The sequence below is a fragment of the Typha angustifolia genome, chromosome 11, assembly GCF_048772165.1.
Source record: "Typha angustifolia cultivar Huaian chromosome 11, ASM4877216v1, whole genome shotgun sequence".
Taxonomy (NCBI): Eukaryota; Viridiplantae; Streptophyta; class Magnoliopsida; order Poales; family Typhaceae; genus Typha; species Typha angustifolia.
Genome location: NC_133249.1, coordinates 13,022,426 through 13,036,158, shown reverse-complemented (window position 1 = coordinate 13,036,158; position 13,733 = coordinate 13,022,426). Strand labels below are relative to the sequence as shown.

Genomic DNA, 13,733 nt, shown 5'->3' with positions numbered 1-13,733 from the left:
GTCTTGGGAACAGCCAGGGCCGATGCCGGACGGATAGGGGATGGTGACGTTACCGCAGGTCGACGGGCTGCGTTTGCTGATGTTATGTCATCAGTGTTAGCAAAGGTAGCAGGAAGAGCATCATTCTTCTTTCTTTGATCGTAAATTACGTGTTAAAGGAGTGTAGAGATTAATTACTGGAAGCAAACTCAGGATTGTTGATCTTAAATCGTCGGAAGAGAAGCAAGGGACGTCTAAACATTTATTGACCAAGAATGGTACGTTTTCAGACTCTACAGAAATTTTAGATTAACACGATAAGCAAACCTCTTGGTCATTTGATAGCAGCTCATTACTGCACTAATGTCGACTTATATCGTAAAGACCACGTAAAAGGGTATTTATTTTTTAGGAGTTGTTCTCCGTCGATGTCTGAAAAGGAAAGCTCTACTTACCGGTGGTCAAGTTTTCTTATTTCGAGGATTGGTCTCAATGTCGGCAGCGGAGAAAGAGTCCATTTTTGACGAGAAAGTGTAATTAATTGTTCGATCCCTTGACTTAGTCGCTACAGGGCGTCATTGTTTCAGTAACTTAAAAAAAAACTTTTTGTTTCAGAGTAGTAGGTATAATGCATTAGTCGTCAACGTCCTTTAGAATCTTCATAAATGTTCTTGTTCGTTAGGGACATGAGTGATCTAACTGACTTGGACAGGGTAATGTGACAGTTTGTATTGTTTTCCTTCAGACATAATAAATAAGACCTCACGAGGTAAGTTAATATGCTTCAGACATAATAAATTAAAGTTGGTGGCAGGGTTGGCTGCCAGCCAAACCCAACATTTAATTAAAAAAATAATAATTAAGTGGTAATTAAAATCAGTTTCTGCCGATCTCTCAAAATGGGCTTTGGCGACGCTTTCTAGTGGAGATCCGGCACAGTGATCGATCTGGGAGGTTTTGAATTCAGGTTTGTCGGAGGATAGGAAGGGATCCACGTATGTCGGTAGTGAAAAAGTCTTAAAAAGGGTGCCACTTATTCTCACACTAGGCGGGGCTCCAAAAGCGACCAAGGTTTCTAGTGGTATACCCCAAAATTTAGAGAGATCAACATTTTGGGAAGAGGTGGAGAGCAATAAGCTATTGTATAGAGAGATCTTGCTAGGATTTAAGAATGAAACAAAGATAATTTCCCATCTAGGGTTTCTCAACGGTGACAAATAGGGGTGGCAAATTTTACCTCGATATGATAACCCGACTCTTAATCAGATTTGGGTTTAGTATAATCGAGTTTGAGTCACAAATGTGTCAACCTGTCTAACCCGTTTCATAATCGGGTCGTGTTCGGGTTTATATAGGTGACCTATTTAAGTATATGGGTTGGGTCGGATCGGGTCAACCCGCCAAACCGCTAACCCGCAACCCATATATATATAAGGTAAAGTCTAAAACCTAAATCACCCTCTCATTCTCTCCACTCTCCACCCTCTAGCCGCAGCCGCCTCATCTCACCAAAAAGGGAAAAACATTTCGCCGTGCCTCCTCTCTCTCCTCTCTCTCTCTCCGACAGCCCTCTGCCGCCTGTCACGAGCCACCCTTTTCGCTGGAGCACCCGTTGCGATGGCCCATGATCTCGGCGAAGACGAATACGAGATCGCCACCGTGACCGAGGTAGATGCAGTGGTCACAGTAGGTGGTGATGATGGTGTCAGATAACAGATTTAGTGATAGTGGCCTCTGAGCCGACTTCAACGGCCTCCTGGCTGTCGTAGTCGTGGTAGAAGCCATGGATGAGCTTCCCCTTGTATAGGGAGTCGGCGGCGATCTCCATGCGACGCATGGTGGACATGGTTTGGAAGGAGAGGAGCTCGGAGGAGGTCGTGTCGACGGAGCAAGAGGGCAGATTGATCTGATTGTCGGTGAAGGGGACACTCATCTCAGTTGTTAGGGTTTCGTCGTCGAAAACGAAGGAGATGCTACGAGGAGTGACGGAGAGGAAGCGGATGGAGGAGGTGGGAGAGGAAGCGGATGGAGGAGATGGAAGAAGAAGAGAGGCGACAGAGGAATGCCATGGCCGTAGTCTCCTGAAAAATGTGAAGGCGGAGGAGGAAGAAGAGCAAGTATTTTATTATTATTATTATTATTTTAATTTAGGAAGAAGAGCCGGTAGAGGAAATGGATTAATACTTTGGTGGGAATGTGACACATGTTTGGCCTGAGGAAATGAACATATATGGATTTGGATTGTAATTTTAATTATGTATGAGTTTTGAGTGGTAATAAGCTATTTTGTATGTATAATACACTATAAATCAGAAAATATTAAATTTTATATAAGATTTATGTTAAACGAGTTAAATGGGTCGTGTTAACATGTCAAGTTAGCACGACTTGTTTAAATATATGGGTTAGATGGGTCGTATTAGCGTATTGTGTTAACCCAACCCATTTATTAAACGAGTTAGGCGAGTCGGATCGTATTACCCGTTTATTAATTAGATCGTGTTCGTGTTTACCAAATGCAACACGTTTACTAATCGAGTCGCGTTCATGTCAAGCTAAAGTTGACCTGACCCGAATTTGACCCGACCCAAACCCGCTTAAGCCGATCCAATTGCCACCCCTAATGACAAAAGAGCGGCAATTGTTTGAGCGTTTTTGTGTAATGGACATGACCACTAGGCGACAAGCTATCATGACAGTGTCCTATGTTACAAATGCGGCAACTTTGGTCATAGGGCAAAGTTTTACCAGAGAAAGAAAGAGTGGTTCCGATAGGCGATGGATCACGAATCTTCTATGGTGATGCTTCGGGCATCAAAGTAAATGAGACAAAATGAATTCAAACTAAAGTTGTATGGTTGTTGCGATCAAAAGTGGATGGATATTAGCGAACAATCTAGAATTTGTTATGGACGCTATGTGGTCCAGGGGACATATTTAGAGAGCTAGAGCAATATTGGGAGAAGAAATATCTGGTTGATTTTTTTTCAACACAAAGAATGAAAGAGATTCATCATCTGGGGGACATCGATGTAGGTGCAGCCATTGTGATTCTCAACGTGGCGAAAAGAGTCAAAGATGATTGTCATGTGAGAACCTATCTGGATTTGTATATCATATATTCCTCTTTAATATTGGAATTACATATATTTTCTAAAAATAATAGAATCCTTTGGTTTCTCAACTAAGGTGGATGAGAGAACCTTAAAGAATATTAACCTCAAATATGCTAGGTTACGGGTTATGGTAAAAGATACAAGTGAAATTCCTATGAAAATTATGGTGTTGATTAAAGGTATGATGTTTGAGATTCACTGTAAAGTAAAAGGAAAAGTGAAATACGGATAGAAGGAAAATAATTACCACTGGATTATGAGAGGCTCGCTTATCAGTATGCCTATGAGTAGCAATAAGAATTGGAGGAGTTGGTGGGATAGAGCTGGGCCTAGTTTAGATAAGTGCCTTGCGGGTTAAGGAAAAGAGAAGATGGGAGGGACTTCAAATATTTGTCCAAATGTCAAGAAAAATATCCTAGGTCACATGAAGACGAGTTTACATCTTCACATGGGAAAATAGAAGAAAAGGTACCTGATAATGAAGGACAAGTTAAAGTGGAATCAGGATTGGGAAGTGAGAATAAATCCGTAAATTCACCAGAGTTGGAGCGTGAAGAAGTTAATAATAAGATACTAGAATAGAGGAGCAAGAAAGATAGCACAATGGTGATTCTAAAAGAAATATTCTAATAGGCTAAAGAACTTTTAAAAAAATAGAGGCTGAGGCCTCTTTGCACTGGTAGAATATTGCAGAAGAGAAGCCGAGCAAATACTATCAGAAGATATTCTGTATCATTTTTTGAAGAAGATATTCTATATATTAAGTCACTGCGAGCCATCAAATCTAAACGAGCAAAGAAATATATAATAAAAATGACTAGTAAATTAAATCCAACCTCGGGCTCAGTATTCCTCGACTTGAGCTTGGCTCATTTGACTCAAGACTAATTTTAATCCATGCTTAAGCTAAAGCCGATTCAGTTAGGCATAGCTTGTTTACACCCCTAAACTTACGTAGAAAGCATAGTTGGACATACATATTGTAATTTAATTAATTAACTAATTATTCCATTAAAAGCTCCCATTATTAGAAAATGATAGTAGTTTTGGAGGAAGGATTTACTGTAAGGTATCCTGGAAGTCCTCCCAGTCAACTAAAAGAAAAAAGTTAGAGTTGGTGCGAATTAGACTTTGGAATCTACAAGCTGTTCGATCGTGCAAAGTAAACATATAATAAAGCAGCCCTACGTCTCAACTGTTAAGCTTCCTCTTAATCCTTTGTATTGAATCTCTCGCTCTCTCAATCTACAACTAATTTGTTACATGAAATGACCTTTATATCGTTGAGTCATTCCGCTAATATTTGAAGGAAAACGGGAAAAGCATTCCTCCAATAGACTAGTACGATGTTCTATACTTTATATGCTACTTCCTATTTACATCATTCTTTATTTCAAAAAAAAAAGAAAGAGAAATATTATATGTTTCATTATAATTTTGCTTATATGCATATATTGATATGATCCCGTTAGGATTTCAAGAGGGGCATCTTAAAGAGTTTGTATAAGTTTCTCTTGCTAGAGTCTCTAAATTTAGAGAATTTTATTCTTTATATATATAGTTGCAATCCAAACCATTTTAATTTTATTTATTTTCAATATTTTTAGTCCTGCAAGCTCCAGCTAAAGGATTAAGATGATGTAAAGATTCTTAATTAAATCTTAATTAATTAGAGCGCTTTTCTTCAAGACTTAAAAGTAATATATCTATGTCAAAATAAACAAACAAATACAATATTAAATTAAAATCTCTAAGGACTATTAGTTATTACTCTCACCATAGAAGAGGTACAGTTAATTTTGCCCTTTTCTTTACTACTAATCCATTTTGCTCTTTTTTTTCTCTAATTTCTCCAGATGCTTAATTTCTTAGATAATCTAGCCATAAACTCGGAGAATACTAATACTTTTATCCTAAAATAGCAAATTTTAAATAAATTTTTTATTTTTTCAAGGACAAATTAGAAAACAATATAATATACATACATATAGTGCTAATACTTAAGAGTGGTTGAAAAATTAATAAACTATATATGATATAGTGTAAGCGTTTAGTTAGATAATGATTTGCGTATTTTTATATTTCCATATGTGAATTATGATAATGTAAGTTGATCAAGAAGATAGATACTGATGTGAAGAGGAAACGTAGTAAGTAATGGTCGATAATTTCCCATGTGGTCCTTTCTGTAGAGTTTTTGTATATGCGTAACGTACGTTAACTACTCTTCTCCTCCATTAATATAAGAACATTGATCGAGAGCTAGGTTTGCCGTCGCCTAATCGTCTTTAGTTATATTTATGGTAGCTAGCAATTAAAAGGATCTAGTAGCTAGTTATGTCGCCCCCGCGGCTGGCCCCGTTGCTTCTACTACTAGTACTACTACTGAGAACAGCCGCCGCGGCAGCGGCAGGCATGATGTTGCCCGGTTGCCCAGCGAGCTGCGGTAACGTTTCCATCCCATATCCGTTCGGCATCGGGCGCGGCTGTTCGAGGGACGGGTTCGAAGTCACCTGCGACGGTGCAAGAACTGCCCTTGCCGGGACCGACGTCGAGGTGCTGAGCTTTTCGCTGCAGGAAGCCGCGGCCCGCGTCCGGTTGCCAGTTGGCTGGGAGTGCTACAACCAATCTGGCGTCGAAGACAACTACTCCGCAGACCACAATTTCACCCGGAAAGGAGTGTACCGGCTCTCCAACTCACGCAACCTGTTCGTCGTCATCGGATGCAACTCTCTCGTTTGGTTCCAAATTAACTTAAACAGTGACAACAGGTCGGCGCCTTACGCCTATGACCACTACACCGGATGTCTATCCTACTGCAGCGACGAAAAGAGCGTCGTGGATGGGTCATGCGCCGGCGTCGGCTGCTGCCAAGTTGCAATACCGGCCGACGTTACCGATTACTCCGTTTATTTCTCAGGATATAGCCACTCCAGTGATCTCCTCGTCTTCAGCCCATGCAGCTACGCTTTTGCGGTAGACAAGGGCTCGTTCAGGTTCAGTCCATCAGATCTCACCATGGCCAGGAACTCATCAGTGCCTGTGTGGTTAGATTGGGCTGTTAGAGATTCTACATGCGCGGAGGCCAAGCAAGACCCGGCATCTTACTCTTGCCGTAGTGGGAACAGCCAGTGTTACGACTCGGTTAATGGTCCTGGCTACTTTTGTAATTGTTCACTGGGCTACCAAGGTAATCCCTACCTTGTTGATGGATGTACAGGTATATACAAACTGCCCAAAGTTTATAAACCCTCCAGTTCACACTATTACTTCCGTGGCTTTTATATATCTATATAGTAAAGCAAAGTGATAATTAATTGACGTGTTGTTTTCAAATGGATTAATGGCAGATATAGATGAATGCTTGTTATCGGATGAGTACCCCTGCCATGGGGTTTGCATTAACAAGCCAGGCTCTTATGATTGTAGATGCCCACGAGGCCAACATGGTTCACCTCGTGTAGAACCATGCAGTCCCAAATTATCCCTTGCCGCGAAGCTGGCAATCGGTAATTCTTCTTATCTCTTCTCTCTTTTACAATCTAACATTTATATCACTATTGTCGTTAATTAATTCGGGTTTGTTCTTTCTTCCTAATTTGTCAATAAAAACTTTTAGACTTTAGAGAGAGGGCATAATAGTTGGAGACATAATATATATATATATATATATATATGTTTCAAGCCAACGTGGCTGGGGTATCTCTTTAGCCCCGTCCACAAGTCAACTGAGTCATGCCGAAATAAAATAATTTAATCTATTACTACCACTAGTCCACGAGATAATATATTTTTTTTAATAAAGGACAAAATATGGAGGAGCAGCACGACTTACCTCTAAATTGATTTTGAAGTTAATTATATTATACATATATCATGTCATGAATAGCAAACTAAAAAGTAAAACAACTTTGAAAAGAAAAAGGAGAGGGAGGGAAATTGGAAAAAGGGGAGAATTCGAATACGAATAAGAATAATAAACAGATAGTAAATTTAAATATATGCTAAGCACAATTACAAATATAGATTGAATACATCCAGATTAATTCTTTGAATTTATAAGATCTTGTGATATAATTGCTAACATCCATATAACTCAGAAAGTATGTATAAAAATTAAATTAGAGATCTATATAAAAATAGTTTATATCATTATTTTTATAATATTTTAAACTAAATGATATACATTTTTTTAATATCTATATTCTCTGTCTACTACCTGAATACATATACGAATTTGAACATTAAGAGAGATAAAGACCAAACTTGGATATAAAATCGGATTGGATAGATTTGTTTTCACCCCTATCTATAAGACATCTACGGTGTCAATAAGCACATATCTAAATCCATATTTAGACAAAGTATTTATAAAATACACTATATGGACTTTCTTGCTGATAAATTAATCTAGACTTGCATGGAGCTAATTAAGTGATGGGCTGTTATATTTGCAGGGACATCCATCAGCACTTTCTGCATTGCCGTATTTGTCGCCGTTTTCCTTATAACAAGGCAACTAAGAGAAGAGTACGTCCTTATCAAGAAAAATGGTGGTTTGATACTATACGAACAAATGCTATCAAGGAATGTCGATACCATTAAGGTATTTACAAAGGAAGATATCGAAAGAATCACAGAGAACTACCGCCTAGAGCTTGGACGTGGAGGCCATGGCAGGGTTTACAAGGGACATCTGAATAATAACACAGCAGTAGCTGTAAAGAAGTCAATTGTGAATGGTGAGAACATTGACAATGGGATCGACCCAAAAGAAGAATTTGTGAACGAGATGATCATTATGTCTCAAATCAACCACAGAAACATAGTGAGGCTGTTGGGTTGTTGCATAGAGCTGGATGTCCCCGTGCTGGTCTATGAGTTTGTCTCCAATGGCACCCTCGCTGACTACCTCCATAACAGCTCTAGTCTGATCTCTTTAGATATTCGACTCAGGCTCGCGGTGGAATCCGCGGACGCAATTGCCTATTTGCATTCGTATGCCAATCCACCCATACTTCATGGCGACGTAAAGTCTGCAAACATACTACTAGATGACACGTACACGGCAAAAGTATCCGACTTTGGAACATCAAAGCTATTCTCAGTCAATGTAACTCAATTAATTGCTGACTGTGTGCAAGGGACTAGGGGTTATCTTGACCCCGAAATCTTGCTAAGCCAACGTATAACTGAGAAAAGCGATGTCTACAGCTTTGGAGTTGTTCTTCTGGAGCTTATCACTAGGAAGAAAGCAATTTACATCAATGGATCTGGGGAGAGCACAAGCCTTGCACAAATTTTCACTTCGGCAATGAGCAGCAATAGGCTTAGAGACATGGTGGATGATGAAATTGCCAAGGAAGAAGACATGAACTACTTAGAAGATGTTGCTCAGCTTGCAGTGCAGTGTCTGAGACCGACCAGAGCAGAGAGACCCAAGATGAAAGAAGTGGCAGATCGTCTAAAGAAGTGTCGAGAATCGTGGCAGCTGGAACTACAGCAGAGGAGGAGGCAGTTCAGAGAATGCAGTGTTGCTGCTGACAATTCAGGGGAGGCAGTCTTGCTGCATCACTGACTCGTCTATATAGAACTCTTCTTCTTCTTCTTCTTCTTCTTCTTAATTTCTTCTAATGTTTTCTTCTCTCTTTTTTTTTCTGAGTGAATAAAGGGATTTCCCAATGTTCGATCCTTCCAAGACAAGCTATATATGCTAGCTTGCCTAATTGTTGTAACAATCGTATCAAACATTATATTACTGTCCACTTTTGATTGGCAAATATATTGCTTGAGGCCTAGGCCCAAAATTGACCCACTGGATGACTCGAACAAACGAGTCATTAAAGATAATATTAACCGTCGCTAGATTTGACTTCATTGGTGTTTGAGGAGAGAATCTAGTACGTACAACATACTTTGATTTCCAAAGGTAAAACGATATCTTTTGCCATGGTTATCTAAACCCAGCTTAATCTAATGGACCTACTTTCAAGAAGATATCAAATTAAAGTATAACTATAGCCCGACTTAAATCCTGAAGGAAAGAGATAAAGGGGGGAAGGGAAAAATGATCCTTTTTCATACACAGAGGGTTGGATATCTCAGTCGGTTGAATTGGTTTCGAGAGATGAATGATAAAATTTTAATTATACCCTTAACACTCTTGAAAGGCTAGATTTTTGGTTGAGTGTATGAGTTGTGCATTATTTATTCCCAATTTTAGGTAACTCATATCCAATTGAACCATTGGTTATAGCAGCAGATTCTTAAAGAAGTAGTAGGTTTATGTGATCAACTCTCGTCTCTGTCAAAGTATAAAGTGGAACGCTGAATATTGGAATATTTCTATCCCTTACTTTGAGAATCAGCTAATATCAACAGTGACTAGTTGGAACAACATTCATAACCCTCTTAGTTAAACTTCATTTTGTCTACTAGTTGACATAAAATATATAGCTCTTGCATTTGACTTCATTGTTGTTTGAGGAATAATAAGTTAAAGACGTTAATTTTTGAAAAAAATATATATATAAGTTGAATAATTAGAAAAACTCTTAAATTTTTATTAAGAAAATAGATCAAACTAAACAATCCCTTTGGGCAGAGACCTACGGTACTATTTATAGATCAACCAAAGACTCAAAATCCTAATCTGATAAAAATATGAACTTTTATTTATGAAAATTTTTGACTTAAACTAAAAAAAATTATGATTTACGTTAAACTATAACATATCGAAATAAACGGAATTAAATTTTGAGTTCTACGCCCAAAAGATATAAGCAAAATAAAACATTACTAAAATAGCTAAATCTTTGATTTCGAGGCCAAACGAAGGAATACGGCGAGAATCCACTTTGGGCCGTAATAACATATGTTAAAAGTTAGCACAAATTTAATTTTCAGTAAGTTTCAGTATGTATCAGCATTTTTGTGCCAGTGCGTTCGAATGCCCCCAGTTTTCAAACAGAGACTGTGTGATCTAGGTGTTCGAACGACCAAGTCGCATTCGAACTCAAATCTTAACCCGAGGGCAACTTTGATGCAGGCATTCGAACGGCCCAACCGTGTTCGAATGCGAATCTCAACCCGAGAGCAGTTGTAATACAGGCATTCGAACGGGACCCTCTTGCGTTCGAACACCACTTGAGTTCTATTCTATTATTATTTGGCGTATTCGAATGCACTGCGGAAAAGCTCCAAATCTAAACCTGCCTATAATTACTAAAATGAGTTTTTAGGGCTTGATAGTTGGAATAACATTTATGAGGGTGAGCCACCATTGTATTGAGAGGGATTAGAGTTGCTAAACTCTTTGTAATTGAGGGATTTGTATAGTGAAGAAGATTGCTCCACCCGTGGATGTAGGCACATCGCCGAACTACGTAAATCTTGTCTCCCTCTTTCTCTATTGTATCTATTATTTTCATTCCTGTGATTACTTGTATTATGATGTTTAATACGTGATTAGAACTTATTTATTACTATTTCTATCACTATTAATTTGGAGTTTTTCTCCCAAACTCGGATGTTTTTTCATTACTATCCCACTTTGTGATATTTGGGGGTAAAGATTAGCTTCCACTTCCTTCACCAATTTAGGTATTTGCACAACATAACATATAGTTGTGATTATTTTTTTTTTATCAAGAGACGCATTCAATTGCTTTTCAAACTCATCTCAACTTGCTTTTCTATTCAAAATAAAATTTCTTTCATTTTTTATTATAAATATCTTCAAAATATTTGATATCATATCAATATTTTTAGATAGATCAATAGATCTGCTTTTAAACTTGGTTTTCCATCATGCCATCGATATATCACACACTTCACCAAGTAAGCTCTTCATCTCCTCCAGATTTGGATCCTGATCCCATGGATGCTGATGTAACTTTCTTATAACCTCTAGTTTCTCAGCAACTTCCTTCATTGTAGGCCTCTCTTCTCTGCTCATACTCAGACATTGCATAATGAGCTCTACAATCTCTTCGAGGATCTCTATTCTAGCTTCTTCCTTTACTTGATCGTCCAAGACATCGAGACATCGGCCCTGTTTCAGAGCTGTAACGAAATATGCTGCAAGACTTCGATCTTCCTCTGGTCCATCAAAATGAAGTGCTTTCTTCCTTGTGAACAGCTCTAGCAGAACGACGGCGAAGCTATACACATCACTTTTGTCGGTTAGTTGACATGTTAACAAGTATTCAGGATCCAAATAACCACAAGTTCCTTGCACTAATGTAGCAAACTCAAACTCATCATTCGGAGCAAGTTTTGAAGTTCCGAAATCAGAAACTTTTGCGGTGAAGTTGTCATCTAATAGAATGTTAGCAGACTTCACATCTCCATGAAGGATAGGAGGGGACGCCGACGAGTGCATATAGGCAAGTGCTCCTGCGGATTCCGCTGCAATTCTGAGTCGTGTGTCGAAAAGTATAATGGACTCATGACCCTCTTGATGGATGTAGTGGTAGAGAGTACCATTAGAAACGAACTCATAAACTAGCATAGGAACTTTAACCTCCAAGCAGCAGCCCAAAAGCTTCACTACGTTCTTGTGATTGATCTGAGAAAGAATGAGCATCTCTGTCGCAAATTCCGTGGACAGGTTTTCGTCCATTAACTTGGATTTCTTGATGGCTACTATTGTCTTATCCTCCAAGATTCCTCTATAAACGATGCCATGACCTCCACGTCCGAGTACCCGCGCCGGGTCAAAATTGTTCGTCGCCTTCTCGAGATCTTCTTCGGTATAAATCTTGAACGTAGCACCTCGAAAGGAATGCATCTTTTGCTGTAATAGAAGTCCTCCGTTCTGTTCAAAGAACCTCTGTTTTGTTCTGACGAGCTTTCTCTTTTGCAGCCCCAGATACACCCAGAAACACATAAACAATGCCAAAAAGATGCCGACGCTTCCACCTGCCGGATGAACAAACCAACTTGCCGATTGGAGAATCAAACTTTTGGTATTCTTTACATAATAATCGGTTGCTAATATTAGATGGTGAGGAAACGGCTCTTTATTGTCATTTTTCTTTGCATACAAATAAATGATACAGAATGATTACCTGTAACCACTTTTAGAGCTAATGTGAATTTGTCCTTCGGGCGGCAACCGTTCTTAGTAGTAGCATCTCCGTCAGTTCCAGGAGGGCATGTACAGTTATAACTCCCTGGTATATTAGTGCAAACGCCATAGCACGGGTTCTGCTTTTTAGGGTCGCACTCATCGATATCTGTGGAGCAAAACAACAAACACAAAGCACGCAGTAACATCGTCCAGTTAGAGTTTATAGTATCCAATAGCTTCTCAAGCATGGAAGAAATGTGAGAAAGAAGAGCGTTTCAACCTTCGCATCCATCATCAAGATACGGATTGCCTAGATAACCCTGTGAACAATTGCAAATATATCCAGGTCCGTTAATCGAGTCATAGCAGTCACTGTTTCGGCTACGGCAAGCATAGGATACTGCAGCTCTCTTGGCCTCTTCGCATGTCAAATTCGAATCCCTAATAGCCCAGTCCAACCACACCGGCACTGTCGTGTCCAATTCCATGGTCAAATTGGCCAAGTCGAACCTGAACCAGTCCTTATCCACCAAGAAGGCATAGCTGCAAGGGCTGAAATCTAGGATATGACTATGGTTATATCCGCCAAAGCCCACCGAGATATCAATGAGATTTCCGGCGATAGCAAGTTGGCAGCAGCCTATTCCGGTGCACGATCCATTCACAACGCTCTTCTTATCGTTGCAGTAGGATACGCATCCGGTATAGTACTTGTAGGGATAAGGCTGGTCGATAACTTCATGGCTTTGGATCCAAGCCACAGTGTTGCATCCGATGACGACGAACTGGTTGTGTGAGTCGGAGGGCCGGTAAACGCCGTTAGGGATTAGTTTCAGCTTCCCCGAGTCGCGATCAGTTGCGCCGTATTTGTCGTAGCACTCGTAGGCGACCGGCAGCCGCACGCGAACCTCGCCGGGCTGCAGGGATAGGCTCACAACCTCCACGTCAATCCCGAAAAGGCCGGGTTTCATGTCGCGGTCGCAGGTGATCCTGAAGCCGTCTCGAAAACAGCCAGGGCCGACGCCGAACGGGTATGGGATGGTGATGTTACCGCATGCCGACGGGCACCCGGGCAACGCCATGTTTGCCGGCGACGCCGCGGTTGCTGACGATGTTATCAGCGTTAGCAGAGGTAGCAGGAAGCGCATCATTCTTGTTTCTCTGATCGTAAAGAACGTGTTAGAGGTCTTAAAATCGGAAAAGAAGTCGGGGAGGCGGGCCGGGGGGGAGGATGATGGCTAAACTTTATTGACCAAGAACGCTAAAACTGTGGTCCACAAATTCCCTTTCTTCCATGTGCCCTGCAATAGTGAGATGGAGTACACGAGCACGACGAGTAGAGTTTTTGACCAAATTAGCCCTAGCCCTGGGCCTGTTTTAATTTTTAATTTTAAATAGGTTGCCTCTTAAATTTATTATCAAATTGAATCTAATTCACTTAATAAAAACACTGAATTGATTAATATTTATTTCCTAGGTAAAAAATATGATGATCAGCTCAATATTTTTGTTTGATCCTAAAATACTAAACTGATTATTATTTTATATATATAAATCTTTTTAAC

General features: G+C 39.8%; 2 protein-coding genes across 3 annotated transcripts; one reads left to right on the top strand and one right to left on the bottom strand.

Annotated features, from left to right (window-relative positions):
• The first annotated feature begins 234 nt into the window (after window positions 1-234).
• LOC140769595 (wall-associated receptor kinase 2-like) lies at window positions 235-8,894 on the top strand. 2 transcript variants are annotated; one of them, XM_073110352.1, is made up of 4 exons: window positions 235-257; window positions 5,417-6,315; window positions 6,446-6,604; window positions 7,553-8,894. In XM_073110352.1, exons 2-4 carry the CDS (start codon window positions 5,433-5,435, stop codon window positions 8,671-8,673), a joined length of 2,163 nt encoding a protein of 720 aa, XP_072966453.1. In that variant the 5' UTR covers window positions 235-257; window positions 5,417-5,432; the 3' UTR covers window positions 8,674-8,894. The 2 variants fall into 2 exon arrangements, with proteins under 2 accessions (XP_072966453.1, XP_072966452.1); XM_073110351.1 differs by lacking the exon at window positions 235-257 and having other exon boundaries at window positions 5,389-6,315.
• Window positions 8,895-10,776: 1,882 nt separating this feature from the next.
• On the bottom strand, window positions 10,777-13,396 carry LOC140771498 (wall-associated receptor kinase 2-like). Its single transcript, XM_073113083.1, has 3 exons — window positions 12,449-13,396; window positions 12,167-12,334; window positions 10,777-12,017 (listed from the first exon to the last, which is right to left on the bottom strand). Exons 1-3 carry the CDS (start codon window positions 13,317-13,319, stop codon window positions 10,903-10,905), a joined length of 2,154 nt encoding a protein of 717 aa, XP_072969184.1. The 5' UTR covers window positions 13,320-13,396; the 3' UTR covers window positions 10,777-10,902.
• Window positions 13,397-13,733: the final 337 nt, after the last annotated feature.

Excerpts from the sequence above, each read along its gene's own strand:
- LOC140769595 (XM_073110352.1), top strand. The coding sequence starts at position 5,433 with ATGTCGCCCCCGCGGCTGGCCCCGTTGCTTCTACTACTAGTACTACTA. Across the intron at positions 6,316-6,445 it reads CCTTGTTGATGGATGTACAG|ATATAGATGAATGCTTGTTA; the intron begins GTATATACAAAC and ends GATTAATGGCAG. Across the intron at positions 6,605-7,552 it reads TGCCGCGAAGCTGGCAATCG|GGACATCCATCAGCACTTTC; the intron begins GTAATTCTTCTT and ends TTATATTTGCAG.
- LOC140771498 (XM_073113083.1), bottom strand. The coding sequence starts at position 13,319 with ATGATGCGCTTCCTGCTACCTCTGCTAACGCTGATAACATCGTCAGCA. Across the intron at positions 12,335-12,448 it reads TCTTGATGATGGATGCGAAG|ATATCGATGAGTGCGACCCT; the intron begins GTTGAAACGCTC and ends TTTGCTCCACAG. Across the intron at positions 12,018-12,166 it reads AGCTCTAAAAGTGGTTACAG|GTGGAAGCGTCGGCATCTTT; the intron begins GTAATCATTCTG and ends TTCATCCGGCAG.